At 52.1% G+C, this 27,606-nt stretch overlaps 10 protein-coding genes across 10 annotated transcripts; 3 read left to right on the top strand and 7 right to left on the bottom strand.

Moving 5' to 3' along the window:
- Window positions 1–1,331: 1,331 nt before the first annotated feature.
- Window positions 1,332–4,239, bottom strand: NEUTE1DRAFT_60019 (uncharacterized protein; the record flags this gene model as incomplete). Its single annotated transcript, XM_009851014.1, has 2 exons — window positions 1,332–3,860; window positions 3,927–4,239. 2 exons carry the CDS (start codon window positions 4,237–4,239, stop codon window positions 1,369–1,371), a joined length of 2,805 nt encoding a protein of 934 aa, XP_009849316.1.
- Window positions 4,240–4,669: 430 nt separating this feature from the next.
- Window positions 4,670–5,451, top strand: NEUTE1DRAFT_60015 (uncharacterized protein; the record flags this gene model as incomplete). Its single annotated transcript, XM_009851013.1, has 2 exons — window positions 4,670–4,837; window positions 4,933–5,451. The coding sequence occupies 2 exons, from the start codon at window positions 4,670–4,672 to the stop codon at window positions 5,440–5,442; spliced, it is 678 nt and encodes a 225-aa protein (XP_009849315.1).
- A 398-nt stretch (window positions 5,452–5,849) lies between these two features.
- Window positions 5,850–8,291, bottom strand: NEUTE1DRAFT_145124 (uncharacterized protein; the record flags this gene model as incomplete). The annotated part of the gene is made up of 1 exon (XM_009851012.1): window positions 5,850–8,291. One exon carries the CDS (start codon window positions 8,206–8,208, stop codon window positions 6,124–6,126), a length of 2,085 nt encoding a protein of 694 aa, XP_009849314.1.
- An 821-nt stretch (window positions 8,292–9,112) lies between these two features.
- On the top strand, window positions 9,113–11,838 carry NEUTE1DRAFT_78692 (uncharacterized protein; the record flags this gene model as incomplete). The annotated part of the gene is made up of 5 exons (XM_009851011.1): window positions 9,113–9,758; window positions 9,826–9,894; window positions 9,955–10,140; window positions 10,202–10,573; window positions 10,649–11,838. The coding sequence occupies 5 exons, from the start codon at window positions 9,113–9,115 to the stop codon at window positions 11,521–11,523; spliced, it is 2,148 nt and encodes a 715-aa protein (XP_009849313.1).
- A 66-nt stretch (window positions 11,839–11,904) lies between these two features.
- On the bottom strand, window positions 11,905–12,614 carry NEUTE1DRAFT_39279 (uncharacterized protein; the record flags this gene model as incomplete). Its single annotated transcript, XM_009850482.1, has 3 exons — window positions 11,905–11,978; window positions 12,074–12,253; window positions 12,347–12,614. The coding sequence occupies 3 exons, from the start codon at window positions 12,612–12,614 to the stop codon at window positions 11,905–11,907; spliced, it is 522 nt and encodes a 173-aa protein (XP_009848784.1).
- Window positions 12,615–12,997: 383 nt separating this feature from the next.
- Window positions 12,998–14,130, top strand: NEUTE1DRAFT_78687 (uncharacterized protein; the record flags this gene model as incomplete). Its single annotated transcript, XM_009851010.1, has 3 exons — window positions 12,998–13,097; window positions 13,182–13,267; window positions 13,369–14,130. 3 exons carry the CDS (start codon window positions 13,094–13,096, stop codon window positions 14,128–14,130), a joined length of 852 nt encoding a protein of 283 aa, XP_009849312.1.
- A 628-nt stretch (window positions 14,131–14,758) lies between these two features.
- On the bottom strand, window positions 14,759–16,293 carry NEUTE1DRAFT_38565 (uncharacterized protein; the record flags this gene model as incomplete). Its single annotated transcript, XM_009850456.1, has 3 exons — window positions 14,759–15,148; window positions 15,240–15,537; window positions 15,854–16,293. The coding sequence occupies 3 exons, from the start codon at window positions 16,291–16,293 to the stop codon at window positions 14,759–14,761; spliced, it is 1,128 nt and encodes a 375-aa protein (XP_009848758.1).
- A 1,750-nt stretch (window positions 16,294–18,043) lies between these two features.
- NEUTE1DRAFT_145121 (isopentenyl diphosphate isomerase) lies at window positions 18,044–19,507 on the bottom strand (the record flags this gene model as incomplete). Its single annotated transcript, XM_009851009.1, has 3 exons — window positions 18,044–18,779; window positions 18,840–19,178; window positions 19,249–19,507. 3 exons carry the CDS (start codon window positions 19,439–19,441, stop codon window positions 18,541–18,543), a joined length of 771 nt encoding a protein of 256 aa, XP_009849311.1.
- Window positions 19,508–20,509: 1,002 nt separating this feature from the next.
- NEUTE1DRAFT_78677 (uncharacterized protein) lies at window positions 20,510–22,828 on the bottom strand (the record flags this gene model as incomplete). Its single annotated transcript, XM_009851008.1, has 3 exons — window positions 20,510–20,741; window positions 20,825–21,153; window positions 21,248–22,828. 3 exons carry the CDS (start codon window positions 22,826–22,828, stop codon window positions 20,654–20,656), a joined length of 1,998 nt encoding a protein of 665 aa, XP_009849310.1.
- Window positions 22,829–24,098: 1,270 nt separating this feature from the next.
- Window positions 24,099–27,257, bottom strand: NEUTE1DRAFT_59993 (26S proteasome regulatory subunit rpn-1; the record flags this gene model as incomplete). The annotated part of the gene is made up of 4 exons (XM_009851007.1): window positions 24,099–24,367; window positions 24,427–26,907; window positions 26,974–27,044; window positions 27,117–27,257. 4 exons carry the CDS (start codon window positions 27,244–27,246, stop codon window positions 24,341–24,343), a joined length of 2,709 nt encoding a protein of 902 aa, XP_009849309.1.
- Between the last annotated feature and the right edge of the window lie 349 nt (window positions 27,258–27,606).

Here is a 27,606-nt window from a genome sequence, read left to right as displayed (position 1 = left end):
CTATCCACCTGCAGGCACGCCAGGTCCAGTTGCAATGCAGAATGTCGTCTATTCAATCGTACGTAAATTACCGGCTCATCACACCGATATCAAAGTTATTGTTGCACACCTCCACACGCTTGAAACATCGTCTTGCGAAAACGACATGGCGTCCCAATTTCATATTTCTTCAAATCTTCTACGTTTGCCTTCATTACCTTCATTACCAACTGCTGGCCAGGCTGGTGGCATCCCTTACATGCATAAAAATGCAAGTTGATGCTTCCCAGTGTACTATTAACCCTTCAATTAACGATCAAGCCGGTTCCAGGGGATTGATCGTTATGGCTAGGATATCGTTATACTCATATCGTTATTTGCAGGGTTAACAGTGCCCGTTCGGCAGGTACCGGAAAAAAGTTAGTCTAGGCCTCTCTACGCTAAGACCCCCTTGTATGACGTCGATACCCGCGCTGGAATTCATTCCATCCCAAACGCCAAACTTCAAATTTCAGAACAAACCAGAAAACGAAACAACTTGTTAGTAGTAGTACACTACACCTGTGACCTTCAGGATCTCGATATGTTTGAGTGGCGACAAGACACACAAGCTTTGGGTTGGCCAGTATAGACCATCACCGGCTTCCGGCCACCGCTTTTCTTACAACGAACATAGTGTTACAAGGCACCGAACGTATTCACACTACAAATCTTGTCAATGAAAAGTGTAATCAAGCTTTTGAGCCAAGCAATTGCCATGGAATGCCATGAGATTTCCACCTGCTTGTCTGGTAGTTGAATGCTTAGGTCTGCCACACTTCCCGTTATGTGAAGCCAGACGGGGATGTTCCATCGTCAATGGATCGAGCTGGGCAAAAGCTTGTTTTCCTTGGCTTTTCACATTTCGTCTTTGATGGTTGTGGTGTGGTTGGGCAGAGGCTTTCTTCACCCACTTCTTTGATAGTACATACCCGTCGGGGAGGGGGTCATGATTCTCAAAACATCTACGAGGTACGGGCCACAAGCAACAGACCAGCCAATATATCTATGAGTGCTCATACCAAAGAAAGTCGCGCGAAAGGGCAAGCCGATAGACTTAGTATCCTTCAAAATCAAGCCGATACCCAACACCGGCTTTGGGCTGCAGCCATTGCACGTGGATAGACGTACCGTCTGCCAGTACCTTACACGACTGTATCACAAACATGGCCAATGACCAACAACCATTCCTTTTCCGAGGCCTCTATCCGGTGTAGCACCATGTGACTGCGTTGGAAGGCACCAATTTGGTCTTCAGTTGGGCTGTTGGCTGTGTCTTGATTTGGGTAAGCTAGAGCTACTTGCTGCTTCTGAAACAAACCGCCCCTTGGTATTAATTCAACAACCGCTTCACCTCTTCTGCCTCTTCGCCGGCCTAGCATTCTTCTCGCGCTTCTTCTCCGCGACCGCCCTTGCCTTGCGGATATCCGTGGCAGTCATGAGCTCCCTCTTGCTACCCTCACCATCCTTGTACTTGCCGATTCTCTTCTCCTTGGCTTCGGCAACACGCTTCTTGCGGACGTGGTAATCGTCTCTGAACTTGTCCGCATCCTTGGGCGCCTTCTCCATCTTGTGCTTGTACCGCTGTTGGCCAGGTTGGGCTCCGAAGTTGCGGATGAGCTGCGACTTCTCCGTCTCGCCAATCGTGGGCAACTTGCCGAGACGGTTATCCTTGCGCCACCGGTCGAAGCGGCCGCTCTTGAACGAGGCGGCAATCTTGACACCGGACTCGCCACGAATCATCTTGGCGCCCTTGGAGCCGTCCTCATCGTTGGCGACCGCCACGTACTTGCTGTGACGCTTGTCCCAACGCATCTTGGATTTCGTGGGCAGACCGAAGTTCTTGGCACTCTCGTCGTTGGTCAGGTCCATGGTAGCGTCGCGAGCGGCCTCGACGAAGCTGTTGCCGCTGTAGCCGCCCGAGTGAACACCGTAAGCCTTCTCCTCCGCAAGGCTAGTGGTGCGAGGCGTGTAGGACATGAAGATCTCGGGGTCTTGGAAGTTGACCGGGCCACCCTTCTTCTTTGTATGCATGCTGCTGGATACTGTAACCTCCATCTCCGAATCCGAGTCGTCGGCGTATGGGTCTTCCTTGGCCCCCGCCTCTTCTGCCTCTTCCGCCTCTCCCTCCTCTTCCTCATCCTCAAAGTCTTCGAACGCATTGATCTCCCCGCCGTCAGGTTTACCCTCGGCATCTTCCATGTCCACGTCCTCATCATCCTCGTCGTTAGTAGTCTTGCGCTCCTTGAATCTGGAACGCATATTTCGTACAACTTCCGCGGCCTTATTGCGGCTAGACTTGCCCTTAGGGCCAAGTTCAAAGATGGTTTCCTGGGGCTTGAAGCGGTTTATCCTGTTGAGAAGATCATCGCGAGCTGCCTGGGCTTCAGCGGCTTCTTCTCCAAACAAAGGATGGAGCTGTGTCCAGCCCCTGGACTGCGTAACTTCGCGGGCTCTCTTTGCGCTCTGGCTCGACGCAGAATTCCTCGTCTTCATGTAGAGCTTCTCGGCCTTTGCGGCAACACCCTTCAGCGCCTTGAGATCAGTACTCTCCTTGAGCGCCTTCTCAACCCACTCAATGTTAACATCCACTCCATCTCTCTTTAGTGTTCCAACTACGACGTCTGCCGCGAAGGAAGGGTTCTTTTGGTCGTGGCCGATGATAAGTTTCCTTCCCAGGAAGAGCTGTAGATCAAGTAGATATGGTACGTCTGACTGACGGACCAAACCATAAGCCCAACCACGCTGACCCGCACGAGCTGTACGACCAACACGATGGACAAAGATCTTGGGCTGAGATGGGAAATCGTAGTTGATGACGTTGGCGAGAGCAGGCATGTCAATACCACGGGCGGCGACATCGGTAACCACGAGAATATGTGTTCTTCCCCGACGGAAGTTGTCAACTTGGATCAAACGGGCCGTCTGGTCAAGCGAACCGTAAACGTAGGACACGGCAAAGCCTGCGAGTTTCAGCAGGTTCGCAATGTACTCGACGTGATGTTTCGTTGCTGTGAAGACGATGGTCGAGTATTCCGTCGGCTTCTCCTTAGGATTGGGCCTATACTCGCGTTTCCTTTTCCTCGCCTGCAATTCTTCACTCTCTTCCTTTGTGCCCTCGGGCGGACCCAGCGGGACCTTGATGACGTCGTGGAGAAGATGGAGAAGGGCACCCTCCTTCTCACCTCCCTTTACTGCGAAGAAAGCACTCTCGAGGTCGGGTGACACCTTGGTTTCGGCATCCAACCTGACAAGGCTCGGCTCTTGAAGACCGGCTCTGGCAAATTCGACCAAGGACGATGGGAGCGTCGCAGAGAAAAGAAGCGTCTGTCTGGAAGGAGGGAGGGCGTGAAGGATTTCGGTCAGCTCGGTAGCGAAACCCATTTCGAAGAGGCGATCGGCTTCATCGAAGACAACGTATTTAATGGAGGCCAAAGAGAGGTTCATTTCAACCTTGAGATGGAGGAAACGACCGGGTGTGGCGATGATAATATCGGGATTCGACGCCATCATACCGAACTGTTCTTCCAGGCTGTCACCACCGACGAGCAATACGGTCTTTAGATCGGTACCTCTGCCGAGTTCCTTGACGACCTTGAGGGTCTGCAACGCAAGTTCACGCGAGGGAGACATGATGAGCGCCCTCGAGCCAACACGCGGACTGTGCCCCTTCAACCTCTCAATCATGGGGATAACGAAAGCTGCAGTCTTTCCGGAACCGGTTCTGGCCATGCCGACCACATCTTTTCTTTCTAAAATCAGGGGGATCGCTTTGCGCTGAATGGGGGTCGGGACGGAGAAGCCTTTTCTGGTAATCGCTCGGAGGAGATGGGCGTTTAGACCTAGGGGAGAATCAGCGGCTGCCCCAAGCTTCATCAACTTATGCCATGGGACGGAAGACTACGTACCCATTGCCTGGAAACCTCCACCCTTCTTGACTGATTTGCCCTGAATGTTGGAGGACTTTCTCTGGGAGCTCCGTGTGAGCGAAGCGATAAAGGCTTCGTCATCATCGCCCTCGCCATTAAAGCTAGGTAGTCCATCATCGCCGTTACCGAGAAGATCGTTGAAATCGAGGTCAAGACCGCTGTTCGTAACAGCTCCCTTCTTGGTGTGGTGCTTGCTGCTGTTGTCTTCAAAGTCGCTGTCGTCGTTGAACAAAGCACCCGCGATGTCAACCTCGTTCTCGGACGGTGTGGGGGACGCCACGCGTCTAGGCATGGTGGGCGAGGGTTGTGTTGCTGCCAATTGCAGCACAAATCGCTAATTGAAGATGCAAAGACGGACGGGGTGGGTTGGAGTTTAGGTTGGTGATGATGATGGGGTGTTGGGGTCTCTTGTCTACTGTAGCCATCAATGTGCCTGCCCGTCGCCCGTAAATTTTGGATGGTCGACTTTTTAGTGGGGCCAATGTGACATTTATCCATTATCAGCTTATCAAGTACACCCATTGCATGGGCTTGCCTTGGCAGCGCTGGCGTGCGTTAGCTGCGCTTTCCGCACTCCTGGAGGTGTCGCAAGTCGCAACTACTGAACTTCCCTAAACTTCCCCGGAGTTTCGTTCCGTTTGGTTGACAGAACTTACTTATCTATCAACCCTTTGTGATTGATTAAACAACTATCCAGATTGACCCTTCATTCTGGCGACAATATGGCGACAGATACTAAGGACGCGAAGGACGTTAAAGACGTCAAAGACGAAACTCCTGCCGACACTCGGGATGCGCTCGAAGTGCTGGAATCTGAAGCCAAGGAGTGGGAGAAGGCAAGCCAGACAACAGCCACACCCAACTATACCAACATCTACATCCCCAATTCAGTAGTTGCTGACAATCAAAATATCGACAGGATGCCGAGATAGACCGTATCCTCAAAGCCTTCCGGCTCGACGCCTACTCAGTCCTCGGCCTCAAGCCCGGCGTGACCGAATCCGACATCAAGATTGCTTACCGCAAAAAGTCCCTGCTGATCCATCCCGACAAGACCAAAAACCCCTTGGCGCCTGAGGCCTTCGACCGACTGAAGAAGGCGCAAACGGAGCTAATGGAGGAGAAGCACCGCAAGAACCTAGACGAAGCCATCGCGGACGCGCGCATGCTGCTGATACGCGAGAACAAATGGACGGTCGACAGCCCGGAGCTCAAGACGGCCGAGTTTGAAAAGAAGTGGCAGGAAAAGACCAAGTTCGTGCTGATCGAGAACGAGCAGCGACGACGCAGACAGCTCAAGGCGCAGATGCAGGAGGAAGGCCGCGAGCAGCGGAAAGCTGACGAGGAGGTTGAGCAGCGCAAGCGCAAGAGGCAGCACGAAGAGGACTGGGAGAAGACGAGAGACCAGCGCATCGATAGTTGGCGCGCGTTTCAAAAGGGCAAGTCTGGGGATTCGGATAAGAAAAAGAAAAAGAAGTTGAAGCCTATTGGCTGAACAAGAAGAACCTGCATGCTCTTTCATATGAGCATGCGTAGCAATACTCGACTACGGCAATTGCAAGATGTGTTCATCAGCGATGCAGCAGCGGAGCTTACAACGAATCGAAGGAAGCCAATTTTCTTGGGCTTAGAGGAATGAGGGTGTTTACACGCAAAGCTTTGGGCCGCGACTTGGTCGCTTTTTTATGGGACAAGGTGCTTATACATATACACAACAGAGAATCATGTAAGTCTGAGAAATTGAAGAGATATATCACAAGTCCTTACCTGAACCTGACCAAAGCCTTCAAGGAGGCATCAGCATTCTCAGGTATCTTAGCAGCTAATCATCTGATAGTCGAGGTTCCCGCTCAAAGATTGGTTTGTTGTCCCGTACATGCGATGAGCGTGAGTTGTGTTATCGATATTGACTGGTCTCTCTATTCCTAGCTTTGCACCCCTCTCACGTTTTCTATTCTAGTATCAGCTGACAAGTTTGACGGTACGTCGGGTATCTCCCTTCCCTCCTGTTATCTTTTCTTTGTATGAATACTCGTCCTCATCCCCCTCTTTGTAAATGTTTCAGCTCTTTTGTAACTTGTAGGTTGTGCATGCCCTGTTTTGAGTCCATATCGTATATTGGTAGATTCAACGACGAAGATTGCGACACTTTTTCCATGACAAGAGTTTCGAAGATTTACTGCGTCGCCTCCTTCACCTTGGGCGCGTGCTTCTTCTTGTACTGCACAAACCTTCCCAGATTTATCAGTGCCTCATCGGCCTTTATCCTCAACTCCTCAAAGGCCCTCTTGTTGATGCCCTTGGCAACTGCCTTCAACTTGGGCTGGAGCTCCTCGAGGTGGCTGAAGAAGCCGTCCTTCCAGAATACTTCGGCATCGCACGTGTATTCCTCATCGCCATAGATATCGAACACTTCATTTAGTGCTTGAATTATGTCCGCCGGGGGGACTCCAGACTCTCCAGCACTACCGAGAAGAGTCATCAGGAAGACACCAACTTCGCGGTTTATATCGATAGGGGCGGGGTCGCGAGCCAGAGCGCCGAGAACGCCAATGCACTTAACGCCAAGGCCTTGGAAGGGATCCTCCTGAGTTTGTTGCTCCTTATTCTTGTCGTCTGCATCAGAGGTGATAGTGGTTTGTTGTTGCGCCTTGGACACTTGGTAAAGAGACATGAACTTGCGGTGCTCGTTTTTGCTGAGGGGGGTGGTGCCGTTGAGACTGCGGGCCACAGCCCATGCGAGGCTGGTCACTTGAGTGGCAAGCTGCAGGTCGGCGCTATCGGCTTCGAGGATCGGGGAGATGGTCCGCTGCCAGATTCTCTTTCCGGCGGGTGCCCATGCTTTCCAAATGTTGGCGTTTTCACCGTCAGAGAAGTCGATACATGAAATAGTCCAGGCAATATTGTTGAGCGCGCTGATGGCGTGGCCCTGAATCGCCATGCTATTGTCATCATCCACAGCAATATTGGTCAGCCGGATAAGCTGAGGAATCGCCTTGTTTATAAGTTCGCGAAGGGTAGGTAGATCGTCGAGGTCGTCTTCGTTGTCGTCTTCGGAATCCATGCCGGTAACCTTCTCTAGGTCGGCTTCATCGAACTCTGCATCATCTGAATCACCCTCTTCCTCATCGCCCTCCTCCTCCTCATCCTCTTCGTCGTCCTCCTCGTCCTTATCGTCACCAGAGTCCTCGTCAACGTCCATAGCGTCGTCGTCCTTCTCGGCTTCTTCGAACCCATTCCACTCTTCGTCCTTGGAAGCACTACCAGGCTGAGGGCGGTTACCCTTTTCCAGTGCGGTCTGCAGATCTGTTCCAATCGAGGCCACAATCTCAAGAGCAACCTGCATCATTTGAGCCCAGCTATCGGCCTGGCCATTGGCCTTGTTGCTCGGAGGAGGCTGTTCTAATGCCTTGGATAAGGTTGGAACAAGCATGGCGTCGCAAGCACCATCCTTGCCTGGGCTGTGATCCAACCACTGAAGCGACGCAAACACATTGTGAAGGACTCCGCAAACGAACACGGAGCGGGGACCGCCAGCAGCGACAAGCTCAAGGAGTTTGTCGTAGCATCGGGTCTCTTGGTCGTCGGTGATGGCTTGGCCGAGTGGTAGATTGTCTTCGGAAAGCGTCATGAGGCAGGAGAGAGTCTCCTCGAAGGCGGCTTGGGGAACGGCCTCGGTGGCGACGATGCGGAAGAGGAAGCGAACGACGTTCTGATTGGCAACAATGGCCTCAAGAATCTCATCGCGAGCAAGGGCGAGGGAGCTAAGAAGGACGAGGAGGGAATGGCTCATGTCCCATACGATGCGTTGCTGGCCTTTGGTGAGTTTCGCAAAGGGCGGCTCGGTTGAGGCAAGCGTTTCGTTGAGGGCCTTGGCGGCATGTTCGATGGCAGTTAGGATGTCGAGTCTGTAGAGGTGAACGCAGAAGTCGCTCTCCTCCTCCTGAACGAGAACCTTGAGAATCTCCCAGCCGGCGGCGCGGCTATTGATGCTGTTGTCGGTAAGGGTCTCGGTAAGCACGATAGGGACGATCTGTTCACGGAGCAGAAGCTTTCTGCACTTGGTGTCCTGGACAATGTTTGCGATGGCACCAGCAGCAGCTGTGCGAGACTTAATATCGGGGCTCTGTAGGTCCTTGACGACGGGGAGAATGCGGCTTTCGCGCAAGGCAGCGAGCTCGGGGTCCGACGGGGGCTTCACAGGCTTCGCGATAGGGTCGGCGCGATTGGGCCGGACTCTGTTTTTGCGGGACTTGCCCATCTTGTAATACCGAAATGTGAATAGACAGTTGTTGGAGGACTGGAAAGATTGGGATGGTTAAAGATGATGTGTAATCGGCGACGTGGAAAGCAAGCAAAGAAAGCTGTGATGGCAGTGTGTACACTTCGTACACTTGTAAACTAATGGAGGAAAACGTGCAGAAAAAAAAAATCCAGCGCTTTTTCTCCAATTGCGATGGAAACTGTTCGTGCCCCACCCTTCGACAGAGGATGAACCATCAGCCCCACTGATTCCCTTCCACACCAGACAGGGGTCCCATCCCGATCTCCAGCTAACCAAGTGGGGCTTCCCCAACTGCAGGGGAGGTGCTTGAACCCCGAGCTTATCTTGGCAAGTGGGGATGAGATCGACAGGCGCAGCTGCGCCGTTCTATGCGCCTGACCCTTGAGCCATAGTGTATAGTTATTGCAGGATCAATCTTTGAACCCAACTATGAAGCTCCCGGTCCCGTCCGGAAGCTTTCTCGGATGACATCAGTTTGAAAGCAGATGGGCAATTCGCTTCAATTCCCGAGCTACCGAAATCGTCTGTTGAGCCAACTGTACCAGTAGTGTACGGGTCTACGGGGATCTGAAACACTGCAGTGGACACCAAGATCAATCAAAACCGAGACACACTCAAAGACAATCGCCCAGCTTTCCTTTTTCGCCATTGTCTCTGCGCGGCACACTCAACTCCAAGACCTACGCGAATGACCTCGTAATCATTATTCCAGAACATCAGGCGCGAGAGGTGTCAGCAATAAGTTTAAGATTGCAAACCTGGGGCGCTAACCTCCATCGCTGCCTATGCAGAACGCGCCATCTTCTGATCTCGTTCAAACCACTTCGAAGCCAGCCACCCGCTCCTCCGCGATCCGGCCTGTCTTTGGGCTTTAACCACCATGGCTAATTTGTTCATGACGAACGAGGAGCTTGGAAAGAAAAACGACGATCACAAGCGGACTAAAATTCCCCCAATCCGATCCTCGCAATGGAATACGGCTCGGATTCCCCCACGGAAGACGCTGAAGCGTCTCGCCATAGCCTTGACCGTCGCCATTTTCGTCTACCTTTTTATACACAACATACCTACAGATAACCCCATCCGAGACCACCGACACCCCGTCTATCGCCCCGTTTCCGCTCAAAACCCGTCGAACGCACCGAGCATTCCCAAGTTAAATCCCAATCGTCCTTGGAAGCCACCGACAAAGCCTGAGACCGCCAAGCAGAAGCCAAAGCCTATTCCTGAAGTTGACCCAAAGCCTGTGCCGGATGTTGGCTACAATGGCCCGATCACGTTTCCCAATCTCGCTGTGTCGCTACAAGCAATATATGAGACACAGGGAACGTCTCCAACGAATAAAAACATACTGTTTGCGGCATCCAGCCTTAAGAGCGCTGCTAAGCTGCTGCCAATGGCTTGTCAGATGGGGACCGAGTTACGGAGCTACGTGCATTTTGCCCTCATGAGCCGAAGTGATATCGATATGGAGCAGCTGAAGGCTATCAACGGCATCGACCAGTCCTGCCAGATCATATTTCACGGTATGATAGAGCTCTGTTTGTAACAGAGAATGGAAAACTATGACTCGTGTCGCTAACCCAGCTGTAGACGCCCGTCTGGATAAATCGACCGAGTCAACCAAGACACGCCTTTCTAAGGGTGTATCTCGTGCCTTCCGTAAATAGAACCGCTTCCACGAATGTCCTTGGCTGTATACATCTGACCTGCGGCTGCTAGACCACGTCCAAACGTACATGCACCCACAAGCTGTGCTTGTAGATGCTTCGGGCGAAGAAGAGGAGTATTTCCTTCCCGCTGCAAGAGCCCAGGCATCTGAGGAAGGATTCCCTCTGATCGAACTACCTGAGGGCGCACAGAAACACCTTGCTTGGATGACGAAGCTGGATAGTGCTTCTTTAGCAGGTGAGGAGACGATAGCACGTTGATTGTTCAAGATGACTATGGCTAACGTCAACGAACATAGCCTGGAACAAAGTCAATGTCGAGATCATGGTCTACGCCTCAACCGGCACCTCGGGAAGCCTAATTCGGCTGCTGAAATCTCTGTCGGCCGCGGATTTCACGGCTTGTGCTATTCCACACTTGACCATTGAGCTTTCTCACGATATTGACGCCGCTACGACTCAGTTTCTGCAAAAGTTCCAGTGGCCGCCTTCCCGAGCGTATAGTCCGACTCACGTTCGTCAACTGACTCTTCGCCACCGTATCCCGCGTAAGAGCTTGACGGAAGAAGAGAGCTCAGTGCGATTCCTCGAGTCTTTCTGGCCCGCAGACCAGCATTCCCACGTCTTAGTTCTCTCTCCGAATATCGAGTTATCCCCTCGGTTCTATCATTGTAAGCCGCCGTACCCCCAATTTGTTAATCATTTGCTTTAGAAAGCCCGCCCGATGTTGACAGCATTCCTCAAAGACCTAAAGTACGCACTCCTTGAATACAGCTACTCCGTCCCCGCTACCATGCAACAATGGGACTCTCACCTTCTTGGTATCAGTCTAGAGCTTCCCTCAACCCACCCAGGTGATGCCCTCAAACCTTTCAGCCCGCCCTCTGCGTCCAAGAAGGCTACTGCCGCCCAACAACAAAAACAACAAAAGAAAACCCCCACCGACAACAACACCCCATTCCTCTGGCAAGCTCCCGGCAGCAATGCCGTCCTCTACAGCGGCCAAAAGTGGACGGAACTCCACAAACTTGTGTCCAAATCACTCGAGTTCCTGCACCAACAGCAACGACATGCTAGCACTACCAACCCTGCCTTGAATTTCTTCACCCAAAAACAAATTAGCAAACACTACCCCTCCTGGCTCGAACACGCCCTCCGTCTCGCGCGCGCCCGCGGCTACTTCACCTTGTACCCCAGCCCCCAAACAGCGAGGAACCTGGCGACCGTACATAATGAGCTATACCGAGGGCCGGAGGAGTACCGCAGCAGCGATGCTGGTAGTGGGAGCGATAGCGGCAGTCGGAATGAGCTAGGGAAACAAAAGGATGAAATCAGCCTCTCCCCCGGTTCGCTACTGGACAGCTTACCCGCCGGGGGCAATCTCGTGCCCTTTGGTGATATGCCGTTGCTGGATTGGGAGGGAAGGGCGACGAGTTTAGCGGAGGTGGATAGGGGGGCAGGGGAATATGTGGATGAGTTCAGGAGAGCGGTGGGGTGTGGGAAGTTGGAGAAGGGGAAGAGTCAGATGGGTGAGGACGGTGAGGAGGAGGAGGATGAAAAGAATATCTTGGCTAATGGGGTTCGGAAAGGAGGGGTGGAGAATTTGTTTTGTAATCGGTGACGAGGTTGGATGGGTGATTGGGGGGTGGTGTGGATTTGGCGATGTATGATTATGGCGTCTTTGGATATTGTGAGTTGATGCTGGCATTATCTTCACTATGGCATGTCGATGGTCCCAGACACTTATTCGCTGTTCTAGTACAAGTGCGATGCATATCGTCGACAATCTTTTGTCTCTACTGACATCTGGCATTTGTCGCAACATGTCGAAACCAAGTTCCGTGGATGATATCCTCCTCAGTCACTACTCATCAGCCTGCTCTCCATACTTGTTCACAACTAGAAGCGTAATACATGCCCCGAATATGGAAAGGGCAATAATCCCCATAATCTATGCATTGCACACAATTGGTTAGTCATGACAAGTGGGAAGATGAAGAGTCTATGTACTTACGATTTGTGTTCTCCAACCTGTCTGTACAATTGCTGCCCTACGGCTATACTTGTTCACGGTTTCTGGTGCATAACAGCCCGCTCATGTCAGCGTTGGGTTTTGAGGATTCTTTGAACCGGGTCTTGAGATAGGATACTCCAAATCAACCATAACGTACGGATATAATTGGCCACTCCTACACCAAGGCAAGAGACAGAAAGCCCCCAGAAAATGATGCCCAACGGCTTCGCCATCCGCAACTCCACATCGCTAGCTGCCTTGCGAAGGTGGAACGAGAGCACGATGGCGACGGAAACGATAGCCATGTAAATGGACAAGCGAAGGAACGATAGGAACGCTGTTTAGCAATAGCATCAGTCAACAAGTTTCAGTGTTCTAGGTGTCGTTCTATGTAACGGAACCAGATCCGAAAGACATCATATGGACGTACTTCTCTCGTTCGCGCAATGATCTCTACAGTCGCTACTCTCATTTTCGAACAGTATAGGACCGAAAAGCGGCCAGAGACAGAAAGTGTTTTCGTTTTCATCGAGGAGACTGGTGTCGTGCCTATCGGAAAGGTCGATGGGCTCAAGCAGCGATGAAGGATTCACACAGCATGAGCATCTTGTGACCCCTCTGTCACTGGTGTAAGTCCAGTTTTCTTCCTCGTCTTCGGTGACGAGGGTGGCGCTTTGGGATGTTGCTGTTTGAGACATTGGGTTTAACCAGAAGGAAGGTTGACTTAGTATATGGTATTCATTCACTAGAGCAAGTCTTCACACCACTCAGTACTTTTCTAATGGCGTGACAGCCTCATGTCACTGTGTATACATAGTAGTAGTCCCTAAAACCCAGCTGAACCTTGAGCAAGGGATGTTGGTTTGCAGCTGAGAGGCGGGTACTGTACTATGTATACGTCATTCACATATGCTGAACCCTAACCCTTAGTGTGCTGCCTGCTCTCGTCTCTTACGCAGTACACCTGGCAGTGGGACAGTGGGGTCCGCCTTTAGTGCTTGCTGCCTCTAGGCGCGTCCAAACGCGTCTCCCAGCATCAATCTTTCACCCCGCAATCCACCGTTTGATACCAGCTCGTCCATCACACTCATTGCCTACGACTGGATCTTTTGCGAGAAGACGGAAAGTTAATCGAATCTATTTATTAAATAGCCGAGGAGACAGTAACACCAGACTCATGGGTAAGTAATTCTATACCGAGTTCCTCAGTTCTTCTCCTAGGCTCCGCAAATGTCTAGTCAGCTAACTGTGTGTGACCTTGACAGCGGGCTACGGCGGATATGGTGGTGGCGATGGCGGCGGCTTCATGTCCGGATCCCAACAAGGTGGTAGTCAAGCCGGTGGCTCCAAGGTAAGTCCTCTGTTATCCCAATTCACCTCTACCCCTTTCTTCCTTCCTTCGCCTCAGCACCCAAATCAGGTACTGACAGCCTGTCTCTCGTCCAACAACAGTACGCCGACGAGTCCCTCCGCCCCGTAACCATAAAACAGCTTCTCGATTGGGAAGAGACCTTCCCCGGCGCCGAGCTTGCCATCGACGGCCACCCAGTAACCCAAGTGACCATTGTGGGCCAAGTGCGCTCGGTCAAGCCGCAACCGACTAACATCACGTACCGGATTGATGACGGCACGGGAGCCATCGACGTCAAGAAGTGGGTCGATTCGGAAGCGCAAGGCGGCGAGGACGGTGGCAGCGGTGCCGGCGCGATCGCGCCCGACGCCTTCGTGCGCGTGTGGGGCCGTCTTAAGTCTCTCGGCGGCAAGAAACACGTGAGCGCCAACTTCATACGCCAGATTGAGGATTTCAACGAGGTCAACTACCACCTCCTTGAGGCGACGTACGTGCATCTGTTCTTTACCAAGGGAGCTCCTGGTAGTGGTGGTGCCAAACAAGAAGGTGGCGGAGGGGACAACATGTTTGTGGATCAGGGATACGGAGCAGGAGGCGGCGATGTTGCTATGGGCGGCGCTGGCCCCGGTGGAGGCAACAGTGCGATGCAGGCGAGGTTGGCGACGTGCTCAAGGAACGCGCAGATCATGTGCAATTTCATCAATAACTCGCCTGGCGGGACGGAGGGTGTCAATTTGCATGTGATTGCGCAGGGCACAAGGATGTCGGTTAGAGACATCACAAATGCGGCGGATGAGTTGCTGGGGCAGGGTATTATTTACACCACGCAGGATGATGAGACGTGGGCCATTCTGGATTATTAGTTCAGAGAGCTCGGCTTTGGGTGAGTTTAACGTGTGTGGTTGGGAATGGGGAGGCAGAGCAAGCGGTACTGGCAGGCCATGCTTGAAATACCACCGGAGGAGGAAGGGATGAGAAAGGCTCAGGAAAAGTCTTGAAGAGGATCATGTTTTCTTTTTTTTTTCCCGGTCCACCTATCTGGACGAGGAAACGAATGGCGCCTCAAGGCTTAACGTTTCACAAGAATGGACCGGAATGGATGGTTTCTTTTTTTCCTTTTTTTTTAGTTTTCATCTTTGGTTTTGCGGTTCTGCGTCTGTTAACACGAAGAGAATATACCCGAGTCAATTTTGAGGTAAAGAAGGGCGTCTGATGACTTGTTGCATCGTAGAGCTAACATTCTAGTAGGCCGGACGGCTGAGCTACGAAACGAGTGTGTATCATGAAGGCGTGCAACTGACAGCCGTTACATCTCGAGTATAAAATGAAACCGGAAACCAACATATCCCACCCTTGCAATCAGTAAACACAAATCAGAGACCCAACAGTGAGACTCATGGTCCGAGGTCAAACGTGAATAAAAACACAAGTGTTCAATCTGAGTCGCGTCGGCGTCATCCTCCATGAAAACACTACTATATCACCATCAACTTACATCAACTTCTTACCGCCAACTCCAAGACCAACATGGCAATGCCCATGTGCAAGAAGGCCATGATGATAGTGGGAGCCGACAGTAGGAAACTTGACCCTAGTAGATCCCATAAGAGTATTGCTAGTGGTCGTGGTCGTCGTCAAAGGAGCAGCAGCAGCAGCGAAGAGCGCGCCAACGGTAGAGCCACCAGTAACAAGATCCTTGCGGGTGCTACTGGGAGTCATGCCAGAGGCATTGGGCTCGCGGACCATAATGGACAAACGGACGGGGTCCCGTCCACGCTTCAGGAAGATGTCCCTCTTGATCTCGAAGCCGAACTTCTGGTAGTAGGAGTTGTTGGCGAGTGAGCTGGATTCGAGATACATGGGTCTGTTTTCGGCGTCGGCCTAAAAGCATAAGCGGTTGTGTTAGCTTTTTGCTTTGGTTTTTCTTTACCCCTTTTGATAATAATCCGAAATGAGACGGTGCAAGACTTACCCGCTGCATCACATCCTTCAACAACTTCCCCGCATACCCTCTCCCCTGGGAGCTCGGCTTCGTGCCCAAGTAAACCAAGTACCAAGCATCATGATCCCTCTCGCCCAGGACTTGCGCCTTGGTGTCATGCAGGAGAGGGACCACTTCGTCGAAGTAACGCTTCCTACCCTCGATAGACAACTGATAGTAGAGCCTCCAGGCTCCGCTGCGAAACAGCACCCACCAGCTATCAAGATCGTGACCAGGTGGTAGCCTGCAGTATTTGGATACACACTGAGATCTCACAGTTACCGTGCAGCTGCCAAAACCCGCGACATTCTCGCATAAGGCGGGCTTCGAGGACCTTTTTTGTGACATCTCGGAAACTTCTTACCTTATCTTACTTACCTTTATCCGGTTGAAGGTCGAAGGTTGAAGCCCGCGCCTCGCGGAGTTCGAGGGTTTGGCACGCACGGCAAGGAGTCAGTGTGTATGTGTTAGCCATGACTTTGCTTTCTGTAACGTGCTGATATCAATCATCTCTCATGTGGACAGTTACGCCGCATCAAGGTTTCGAAGTTACTCATGCAAGCAGTCTCGACTCAAGGGGAAGGGAAAAAAAAAGAACCACTTACCAAAGCGCAACGCTATCATACTCTGGACCAATTGTCGTCACCAGCCCATTGAGGCAATGCATCGCGACAGCATAAGTCATGATATCTACATGCAGCTTCCACTTGTCCTCTGGGGTCATGATGGTGCCGCTGGACATCACGCCTCTGCTGTCTCCACCACCTGAACCGACGACAGTCTTCGCGTCCTCGGGATCCTCTGTGTTGACAAGATACTGGGCGTAGTCGTCGGCAGCAAAGGCATGGGCCAGGGAGAGTGAGGCCTCCCTACACTCCGACATGCCGGCAACACGGACGAATTCTTGCCACTTCGGAGGCACTAGGGAGTAGCGCTTAAGCTCGACAACGGTGACTGCTGGCGCAGAGCTTGAGGAAGCAGCAGTATTGCTGATTGTAGTTGAATCACTAGTAATCGAACTATTACTTGTAGTGACAGTCTCCATGATGGGTAGTAGTTCCTTCCAAGTACCTGAGGTGTAAGTCAACGTGCTCTTTATAGGGAGACTGGAATATCACAGAAAGACATGAAAATGGTCAAGGAAGGTGTAAAGATGCCCAAGGAGACGTCCTTCTAAGACGCTATCATCAGGGCAAGTACCTATACCATGCATCCAAGCAGGAACAGCATTTAGTGCAAAAGACATGAAGAAGACTGAACACGCACTTTGCTTATACGGCTGATAATATATTTTGTATGCTATCACCCGTATGGACTCTTGAGAGTTGACTTCTCGAGACGGGCATAAATCTCGATGGGTGTCGAAGACAGTTGAGGGCAGTACGGAGGTCAGCCGACATCAATGAGACCTGTCCGACGAACGGTCCTGGTGTTGTATATGTTCTGTGCTTGTTGTGTGAACCAAAGTTCGGCGGTTCAAGAGACAGTCGAGGCGAGAGTTTTTGTCACGTATGGAGGGAAATTGAAGCAGTGTAAGGTCAAGGTAGAGTATGGATTTCGAATGGTGAATTATTTGGTAACGGGTGTGTTGATTTGTTGTATGAAGTTATTGTAGGTAATCAGGCGTAGGGTTAAGCACGAGAGACACAGTAGCTACTGTCAGCTCTTGTGAAGATGGGCCCCAGAAAGGGGACTTCGAATAACTATGTTTGGTGTTGCTTGAGAAGATGAAGTTGGATCAACGAGATTCAAGGGAAACAGAAGCAGCATCCCATGGAGGCATGATCGAAATAAGTAAGTACCCCGTGGGTTGAATGTGACTGACCTGTTGGCTGTGTTCCTCCACTGACCAACCCACATCACCATTCAGACGGGCGGTCACACTGACGGCAGCAAGCCCCTCAAACCCACGGGAAGCTGAAGATGATGATAGCCCAACATCCCGTATCGATGTCTTGGCCAGACGTAATGAGACAGGGGTCTAAGTCATTGGACTGAGTTGAACGGAGCGGAGATGCAGCTAACAAACGGGAAGCCATTGGATCTCTGACCAACGAAGGATAGCCGCAGGAAATGTGAGAAAGAGAGCGCCGCACATTTGCTCTTGGCCTTCATCTCGAGATCTGACCATCCCGCTAAGAACGACGATGATCTCCAGAAACAGTTTGGAGCAATGGTTCACTGTGAGCAAGAATGCTCGTGCTTGGGGTTGGGTAGAGGGCGAGGCGTGCCGCGGGTGATTGGATAGCAATTGTCTACATATCAACAGGCAGCATGAAACGAAGCTGAACACCATGAGGGCATGTACTGAACTGATGCCTACGCCTGTGGAGATCCTGGCCAAAATTCTATGTTGAAGGTCAGCAAATCCTGAAATAGATAGGTAGAGGCGATATGCAGTATGGGTGAGGAGAATTGGACCTACGATATGATGAGGAGCATCGGTGGCACCTCGATGGCTGGCAGGGCGGGAGAAAGAGATCAAGTAGAACATAGCCGGTTGTAGCCCTGTCTCGGAGCGCCCCAAGATGTCTCTACTGCCTCATATTATCCAATCATAGACTCTTACCTATAAGCACCAAGACGCTTTGCAACGGGACGATCAATTTGTTGTTAGCCTTGGCTTGAGAAATAGGGTCATGCAAGATGATCAGGTGATGCAGCCATTGCTCTCTCGGCCGCCCTACAACTGATCAATCAAGTCCTGGATAGAGATCCTCAGTGACAAAATGGGAAATAACATGTTTGATTCGTCTCGAGATAAGACGGTATCCCGGTTGCGAAGGTGGTTGGTGATGCTCACCAGTTCTTCGCCAATACGTTCCACCCACAGGCTTGCGCATGCCTCCGCAGTGTTTGTTATCGTAACGCATGTCATTCCACGGTGCTACCAGGTAGGGAAGCCATTGCAAACCCCCAAATCAAGGCGTTCAGGACATATGGTGGATGTGGATGTGTAACGTGTTTCTTGTCCTCTATTCGCCCTTCCCCCCTTATCTTTACTCTTGAATGAACAATCCCGTCAAGCGCCGACCATGACCGACGCAAACAAAATAAAACCAGAAGATGAGAGGCCCTTTGCACGACGTCTTATTCGTCAGGCAAACAAAAGCGGATATCTCGGGGTTGAGTGAACGTAGGTAATATGATTAGAATTATAGGTCCTGTCTGGTTGCGAAAAGCGTAAATCCGACAGGCAATAGTTGCTTTCTTTATTTTGTTTTCACGTTCTCGTTTCCACACACGCGACGGTGGTCTTGTTCATCGTGGTTTTCTCCTTGCTTGCACTCGCTTAGTGAAGCATACGGCGAATCTCCTGCTCGTCGGTATACTTTTCAAGCCCGTTGTCAAGGGAAGCCCACCACTCAAAGAGCATAGACTCGCAGATGAGCTTGAACCAGGGGGTAAACTTGAGGGAGGGGTCCTTGAACATCTCCTTGAGCTTCTCGGCAGAAACCCACTGTGTGGCCTGGACTTCGTTTAGGTTGGCGTTGACCTCGGGGTTGGCCTTGATGAACAGGATGTAATCAACTAGGGTATATCTGTCAGCAAACTATCACTCCCCCAACCTCGCTGTTGTGCAGTACTTACTCTCGTGCTCACCCCACTTTCCGTCGCTAGGAGCCTTGTAGTGGATACGGGTAAGGAAACGGAAATCCTCAAAGGGGACCTGCTCCTGCTTGATGCCCAGCTCATGGTCCAATTTCCTCCTGGCAGCGTTCTTGACACCAGCGATAGCATCGGGAAGGGTCGATCCAGTCTCGTTGGCAAGGTTCAGAGGATGCGAGCAGCAGGTGTTGGTCCACATGTCGGGGAAGGTGATCTTTTCGGTGGCGCGCTGCTGGAGGAGAAGCTCGTTCTTGTCATTGAAGAGGAAGACAGAGAAGGCTCTGTGAAGAAGACCCTTATCGATGTTGGTCATAAGATGGCCTGTAGGAGTAGTGTCGGTCAGCGGACAGTGTCGATGGGATTTCTTGTTCCTCCTCAGGCAGGCACTTACAGAGCTTCTTGCTGGCAGTGCCAATGGGAAGGTCGTTCTCGTCGGTGACAATGCAGACCTCGTCCATCAAGCGGATCTGTTCCTCATCGTGACCCTCGAGCGCGTCGCTCCTCGTGTCGATGTCGGGAAAGAGGCGAAGGATCGTCTCGGCCGTGATGGGTTCGGCAACGTTGGTGGTGGTAGCGGTCGACATGTTGGCTCGGAGGGTGAGGGTTGTCGAGATGGGAATCGAGCTCGCGCGGCGGAGGAACTGGGAAACGGCCTTTGTAGAGTTCGAGGTCGAGGAGCAGCAGTTCGCCTCTCGGGAGCACCAGCAGCGACAACGGGACGGCACAGCAACCAGACAATGATAGTACACTAATGTTCGAATAATGCTGTAGTGGCGGGGCGTCGCGGGGAAGTTAACCCCAAACAGGTAATTTATGGACCACGAGCCAAGTCCAGAGCGGGCCCTTGATGTGACAAAACACCTTTACGAGCCACTCAGAGCTCGTCAAGCTTTGGCTAGCACGGCACCCGACTGAGGTCTTTCAAACGGCGAATTGACAGGATTATCTAAGAATTTGAGGGACTGCGTGAAGCTAGAAGAAGCAACGACTGTCCATAGGACAAAGAAGATGACAGGAAAGATTAAAACCAAAACCGTCTTGATGACTTCGGAAATTGCCATGGCTTAGGTGGTGTAACCTGGGTGCGGTCTACGTTAATCTGTTGCTTGGGTGCCTGGGCGACTACGGTGGGTATCGGTTGGGCTCGCATTGAACGTTGGCAAGGCTAGGAAAATAAAAAATCTTCCGAGGTCTGATATGAGAGACTGTTTTGGCAGGTTTCGTGAACGCAAGCGAGCTGGCCGTTGAAATGGGAATAGCATCTTGTATGTCAACTGTTTGTTTTGCCCAAGCAGAAAATAAGGGTTCTCGACGCAGAGCTACCAATTGCTTTGAGCTGGGAATGCTACAGCACACTTTATTGATTTGTTCACCGCCGAGCCATCCCTCGGTAGTGAAATTCAGGTACCGTTGATCCCTGCATTCGCTTCCCCACGCTTTGGAGTACGGATGAGCACTCCCATTTGTTGTTCCCCCTGACAAGACGTCAGCGACCAAACGCGCCAGGCCAGGGTGCCCGCTTACCCTGCACTTCGTCCGAAAACACTCACCAGCAGCACGATGCTCAAACACTGAAGAATGGATGGAAACCTACCATTACCGAGTTGATGATCTTTCCGCTCTCAGTCACCATATAGCGCCCGCGCAATGTGAGGATTAATACAAAAATTCAGAAATTCTAAATAATGTGATAAGCGCCAGATCATAGTCGATGCACGCAGTGATATGCTCCCGTCCTTATCGCAGCGTATAGAAACGCCCGAAATGCTTGAATATCGACAGACACTCAAGTGCTGTTAACCAGAGGCATTTCTGTTTTCTGCCTCCCTGGCAGCCAATTCCCAATCGGAGTACCAGATAAACCAATACTCAACCAAAGACACCCTGCAGACGGAATAAGCTCAAGGTCAGTATTTTGCTCAAAAGGAGGTGGGCGACGAGGAGGAAAAGAGGAAGGGTAGACAAACAGCAACAGTCCAAACGTAACTCCCATCCACAAGCCCACGAGACCCCATCCCAAGCTAAAGCCCAAGCCGAACGACAAGGGCAAGGCAACCACATAGTAGGCGATGAGGTTCACATAGCCGCCGATTTCCTGGCGACCGATTCCCCGCAACAGACCGTGCGACACCGCTGCCATGCCATCAAACAACTGCATAATGGCACACACGGGAAGTGTCTGGGCCACCAGCTCGATCACCTCGGGGTCTTGGGTGAACAACAGAGCGATCTGGTTCCGGAAGACGGACAGTAGTGTCACGTTGAAGAGACCGACGATGACACCGCCGACAATAGTCTGATTAAAGCCACATACATTGTTAGTACCCCATCCTCTTGAGACGTTGAGTCGAACGAAGGAATCAGATAGAGACATATCAATAGATACTTACCACCTTAGCTGACGTCTTCGCAGCATCCACCAACTTAGCCCCGATCAGGTTAGCAACTCTGGTCGAGCCGGCAATCGACAACGGAAAGGGGATTTGGAATGTTGTGGACGTGACAGTCACAAGAACACTCTGCGCCGCCAGGTGAGCGACACCAATTCTCCCGCTCGCTAGCGTCAGAATCTCAAACGCGAACCACTCCGCCACGACCATCACCATTCCCGGCAGCGCGAGCTGAACCATGGGGCCCCAGTTCCTCAGCGCCGCCTTCCTGAAGCCTCCCCATGCCTGCCTCCCGTCAACCTTCCAGACATACAACAACAGAAGCAGAGGCAGCATGTTCTGGGTCGCCGCGACCGCCAGCGGAGCGCCGATAAAACCCCACCCGAGCTTCCACACAAAGAGCCAGTTCAACAGCACATTGACCGGCGCCGCGATCAAAAGCACGTAGGTGGTAGCGTGGAACAGGCCTTGGGCTTGCACGAACCGCTTCCCGCTCTCGAACATGGCATAGGCAGGGGTGCCGAGGAGAATGACTCTGAGATACTGGGCCGCCAGCTTGGCGCTGTCCTTCTCAATCATGGCGGCCAGGATCGACTCGGCGTTGAGCCAGATTGCCGCAACGGGGATGAGCAGAAGGAGCAAGAAATATACCATGCGTTGGAGCTGCAGCCCTACGAGCGTCTTGTGGCCGCTTCCGTATGCTTGGGCGCATAGCGTGTCGAGAGAGGTGGCGAGCCCTTGGATGGGCGCATAGCAGGTGATGCTAGCAGTCATGGTGGCAAGGGAGACGGCACCGAGCTCAAGGGTGCCGAGGCGGCCGACGGCGAAGATGGAGGTGACGTTGAGTGAGTACTGGAGCAGGAAAGTCACGATGAGAGAGCGCGAATAAACAGCAATGGTCTTGGCTTCGCGCTGCCACGTGGTCTTGATCTGACCGGCCGCGACGGCGGCTTCCCATTGCTCGTTGAGATGCTCGTGTTCATGGTCGTGATGGTGAGATGAGGGTTCATCGCCGTGACCGTTGGCGCCGCGGTGTCGGAGACTTCTTTCACCAAGCAATGGCTCAGTCTCGGTCACTGATGGTGTGGGAGGGGCAATGACGATCTGGATAGGGCTGGCGGCCACTTCTTCATCCGGTATCCTTCGCGGGACCTTGGTACTGAAGATTCGGGTATATAAAGCCCTGAACAGTGTCTGCTTTTGCGGTGGACGGTCATGCTTCGGAGGAAGGATGTGGTTGTCTCTGAGGAGAGATCGCTCCTCGTCACGACTTCGCGTCCTTTCGGCTCTGGTGAGAATTGGCGCTTCTTCTAGCCCTCCAGGCCCAGCCAGGGCAGGTCTAATCGCCCCAAAGGCGACACCGCTAGGTCGTCTGTAAAGCGTAGGACCCGGTGTCTCGTCCTCGTTGTCGCTTACGGATAGAGCTTCATTGTCGACTTCATCAGCCGCATCATCCGAGAATTCAGCCAAGTCTCGGGCCAACACCTCTTGGGCCAGCGGCGATGCAGAACGGAAAGAAGACGCAAAGTCAAGGCCCGCACCCGACCTTTTCTTGGGAGGTATGGCTCGGTAGGAAGACATGTTGGACCTTTCCTCTTGTTGAGCCTTTCCCTCTCGAGGTCGGTCCACGCCAATATTTGATCCCTTACAAGAAGAGACGGTGAGAAACTCGGGACGCGGTTTTGATGTAAGACACGCCTTTTATCTCACCCTCCAAATCTGGATATCAAGAATTCAGGCTTGCCTGGATCTCACAGATGTTGATAGTCACAACCTACTCAACATTGTTAGCCATCATAGCTATAAAAGCAACAGTAGCACTGCATAACGTTACCTGCAGAACGCCGTGTCCTCTCGCCTTGCTCAAGCGGAATAGACTAATTTGTCTTTGTGGTGACGCAACCCAGCCAATCAACGAACCCGATGATCAGATGCGTTCGTGCAGATTGCAGAAAGAATCAGAGGGTTCTTTGAAAATGGCACGACAGCTGCCACCGAAGGGAACCGAGGGAATGATTCTCGAGAGGTTTAGGAACAGTTTGACAGACAGGTTCGGGTAAAGAGAAACCGCTGAATGAAAGTGTCGAGTAATAAAGTCAAAACAACTAACATTTGTCTGACATGGAATTTTTCCCCCCACTTCTTGCCTTTTAGATCCTTCCTTGCAGACGTGTTTAAGAGTGCGCCGCAGACTTGTAGCGCTAGAGGGATCATCCACCGCAATGGCAGGCCCAGTGGCACTAAGCGCTCTTTTTATGCAGCCCCGTCCCCGGGATAGACGGGACCTGGGTACCTACCTCTAGGTAGGTAGGTGTGACAACTAGGTACCTAACACCTCACCTACATACATAGGTACTTCATCTGCCTTTACTTGTATTCAACAACTTCCCACTCTTGCGGACAAGAATATTCGTGACTTTTATCAGGCTCATGACACCATATCCATTCCTGAGTAAAGGCCAAGATGGCACAGAACCTCTTGAGATATAACCATTCTGCTGTACTATTCGATTTCCGGAGACTCCCATTTTAACACCGAGGCCACGCTTGGCGCAACATGCAAATCAACAACATCCACTCGCCACTGACTCCCCAGATGACCTCGGCACCAGAACAAGTTACGATTACGTACAGTGAGTCACCGGGCCGCAACGACAGAACTTGAACCTTTCTTATGGACGAGAGAAAAAAAAAGACGAAAAGTGAAGAAAGAAGCCGAACGCAATAGCCGATGTTTTCAGCACCCTAATCCCAATAGGTTGCCAACTGGACTGCGTGTAAAGATCTAATGCAGTGGAATGAAGGGGCTTCGGCCTCTTCCATCCACACTGCATCAACCACAAGACCCCTTTGTACAATCTTTGCAATCGAATTCCCAGAAGTGCTACCTTGAATATCCGTTGGGAACCTTATAACACAGTTTAAATGATATAGTCCGCTTTTCTACTGCATATGCACGTGCGTGGTGTCTGCTTAGCCGCCCTTTCTTTGGCTCTCTCGATGAATACTTCCATCTCCTCCTGACGATCCCTCCTAACGTTCTAAAACACACCGAACCACATAACCCTATACATCGCCCAACTTGCAGCCCCTCTACTTCTCACCCTCCCAGTCGGGGTTCTGCGGACAAAAGTTAGTAAAACACAATTTGAAAGGCAATGTTATCGATCTGCACATACCTTGCGAAGAATGACGAGACCCTCAAGGGTGCTGCTAAGGCTGATGTATTGGTCATCCTCGAGCTCAGCACGCTCACCATAGCCCAGCAGTACCGGTGTGCTCTGGGTCTGCCAGCCAGTGATGGTCTTGGGGCGACCAGCCTGGCCCACCACATCAACAGCCTGACCGACACGAACGTTCACTGTCAAAGGCTTCAAGTCCTCATCCAGGGTAACAAGCATGCGAGGGTGCATTGCTGTCACAATCCAGTAGAGGAGATAGTGAGACTTCGACGTAATGAACTGCTTGGCATCAATCATGGCGACCAAGACAGCGAGGAGACCAGCCGTCGCCACGTTTGAAAGCACTTGACGGTCTGTGTGGAAGGGGCTGACGGAAAGAGTGCCCTTGCCCATGTGCAAGAGACCTTGTGCGATACGGACCATGAACAAAGACTCCTGATCTCTGTGATAGTAGCTAGCCAGCTGACGGAGCAGCTGGGCAAGTCTAGCGTTGTTCGTACCGGCACCCAGGAGACCCATAGCGAAAATGGCGTTGATGGCCACTTCATTGTCATTGTCGTGACTGTACCGTGACAGAGTGTCGTAAACCTTCATTTGAGGGTTGCTGGGGCTGATGAGACCCATAGCCAGCGGCACCGCTCGTCGGATGTTAGCTTCGCCGTAGTGCATAAGGTGGCCAAAATGGCGGAGAACCATTTCCTGTCCAACATCTTCGCCCATGGCAATCAAGCCAATACCCAGAACAGCATAGGCCTGAAGCAACTCCTCGCCCTTCTTCTCCTCTCCATCCTCAATGTGCTCGTTGCAAATGTGAAGGAGCTCCTGAATCTTGAGGACGGCACCGGTGCCAGCCCAGGCGCAAATCTCAGCAAGAACAGCAGTTGGCTTCGCCATAGGGTGCTCAACCGCCTTGAGCGTCTCAAGAATAACGTCCACCTGTTCCTGGCGACCAAAATAGAGGAGACCCAAGCCAAGCGCAAGGAACCTGGACCATTTGTCATTGAGGCGGCTTCCACTTTCTTCATCCAACAAGGTAGTCACGATGGCCTCGCTGACTTCGGAATTGGAGGAGCCAACAAAGATCATACCGCAGGCCAGGGCAGCCATGGCCGACACCTGCATGCTCTCCTCAGGGTCGCTGATAATGTTGACCAGGAACGAGAGAAGCTCCTCCTTGCAGGACCCTGCGTATGCCAGTCCGAGACCCATAATGGTAGCTACGCGGATGAGCGGGTTCTTGTGCGCAAGCTTGTCGGGATCAGCCAACAGGGCCATCGCGGGCTCGGAGTCCGTCCTAACGTTAGTATTCATGATACCGATCGCGAGGTATGCGCCAGCTTGGATTTGCTCCTCCTCGAGATAAGTATACTTGTCGACGTGGTCAAGACCGTTTTCGACGTCCCAAAGGAGCAGAGTTCCCAGCGACGCCACTGTAGACATCATACCCTCAGCCTTGGTCTTCCACACCCAGCTGTCCTTGTCTTTACCAACGAGCATCATCTTGTCACTCCCAAAGCCGGCATTGACAAAAGCGTTGACGAAGCCGGCGGCAAGATTGTGTCGGGCAGAATCAAAGTTGGTCATACCAGCAACACGGCTGCTTTCGAGGTGGCTCTTGTAAATATCCTCCGTCGTTTTTGGCTCCAAGATGTTGAGTTCCTTCCCGAGCGACTTGAAATACTCCGACAGCTTCTGGTTGGAAAGGCACTCGTAGATCTTTTCGTCGTCATCATTGCTCCTTTCAAACTCCAATGGAATGCCCTGGCGCGCGATAAGGAAAGCGAGCTGCTTACGAAGCGCAGGATCCTCGTCCGCCGCCTCGAAATCTTTCTCGATGAGTCCAAGATCGTTGAGTCTAATCGCAAGCACCATGGCTTGGGTGTGCTGGTTGTATTTCTTGTAGATGCTGTGCGCCACGCGAAGGAACGTCTCGTTGTCAGGATAGGTTAGGAGGTTGACCATGGAGACCATGTACAGGCAGACTCTCGAATAGGTGTTCTCGTCGAGAAACTTGGGAAGCTCCTCGATGATCTCGAGCTCACTCATCAGATCGACGGCATCGGCTTCAGCGTTGCTCTTGAGGAAGAGCGGCACCAGAACCAGGGCAAGATCGACCAGCTCTTGAGTCGGCTCATCATTGGCTATGCGCTTGGCGTAGACCTCGCCAATCTCGAGGGCGAGATGGCGAACGTACTCATGACCCCACGAGCCGATGTCCTGTGTTGGGGAAAGGAGTCTGTATTTCAGAGTATCCTGGCGGTCCTCGTCCGAGTATGTCATGCCGATCACCGATAGAACATCTGCGAGAGATGACTTGTCGTCGCCAGCGGGCCACTCGTCGTAGAGTTTCGTCATGGTCTCATAATGCGGGCGCAGGAACTTGAGCGGCTTCGGTACCGCCGTCATGGAGGATGTGGATGTCTTGATAGAGTTCTTCATGGCCTCGAGGGCCGGCTTGTAGAGGGTCGCATCGGATTCCTGAAGACATCGTACTGTTAGAGAAGCCGGTCTTCAGCCTGTATCACGTCATTGCGAAGCACCAACCGTTAGCCGCTCAACGAGCATCTCAAGCTCGCTCTTGAGCTGCTGATCCTCTTCACTGAGTTCCTCGGAAGCTAACGCAAAGCGCTGTCAGCAGAAGCCCGGCGCCGATACCTCAAGTCGGTCGGAGTGGCCGAGAAACCCACCATTCTGTTCCTCCTCCTTCTTTCCGTTTGCGGGGGTCTTTCCATCGACATCTTGGTGCTTCTTCTCGTCATCGACGGCCTTTCCCTTGCTCTTATCGGCCGTCTTGGACAGGTCGCTTTCTTGCGCCATGATTACTGGCCGTGATGGTTGTAGGTGGAAGGATTCGCGGAGCCGATGGGTCCAGTTGGAGGGGAAACCAAGGTCAGTTGGGCTGGCCGGGGTAGGTGGACGCGGCGGTGGCGTTCGCTGCTGCAAGAAATGTTCAAGTTTTGTCACCGAGTTTGCTTGAGCGACAGGAACTTGAGCTCCAGTCGTGAGCAGAATATCAAAATCAAAAGTGGATGAGCTGGCTGCGGTTGTTTGGAGGCTGTTATGTTGTTCAGGTGACGGTTTTGGAGGTTGGAGCTTTTGCACGTTCGCCCAGAAGCACCTCAGTTGCTGAAAGCCAGCAAAGGTCAGTGGCAGTTACGGTACTAACGCCAGGGAGCT

This window comes from Neurospora tetrasperma (assembly GCF_000213175.1).
Source record: "Neurospora tetrasperma FGSC 2508 unplaced genomic scaffold NEUTE1scaffold_2, whole genome shotgun sequence".
Classification (NCBI taxonomy): domain Eukaryota; kingdom Fungi; phylum Ascomycota; class Sordariomycetes; order Sordariales; family Sordariaceae; genus Neurospora; species Neurospora tetrasperma.
This window is presented reverse-complemented; position numbering and strand designations above follow the sequence as displayed.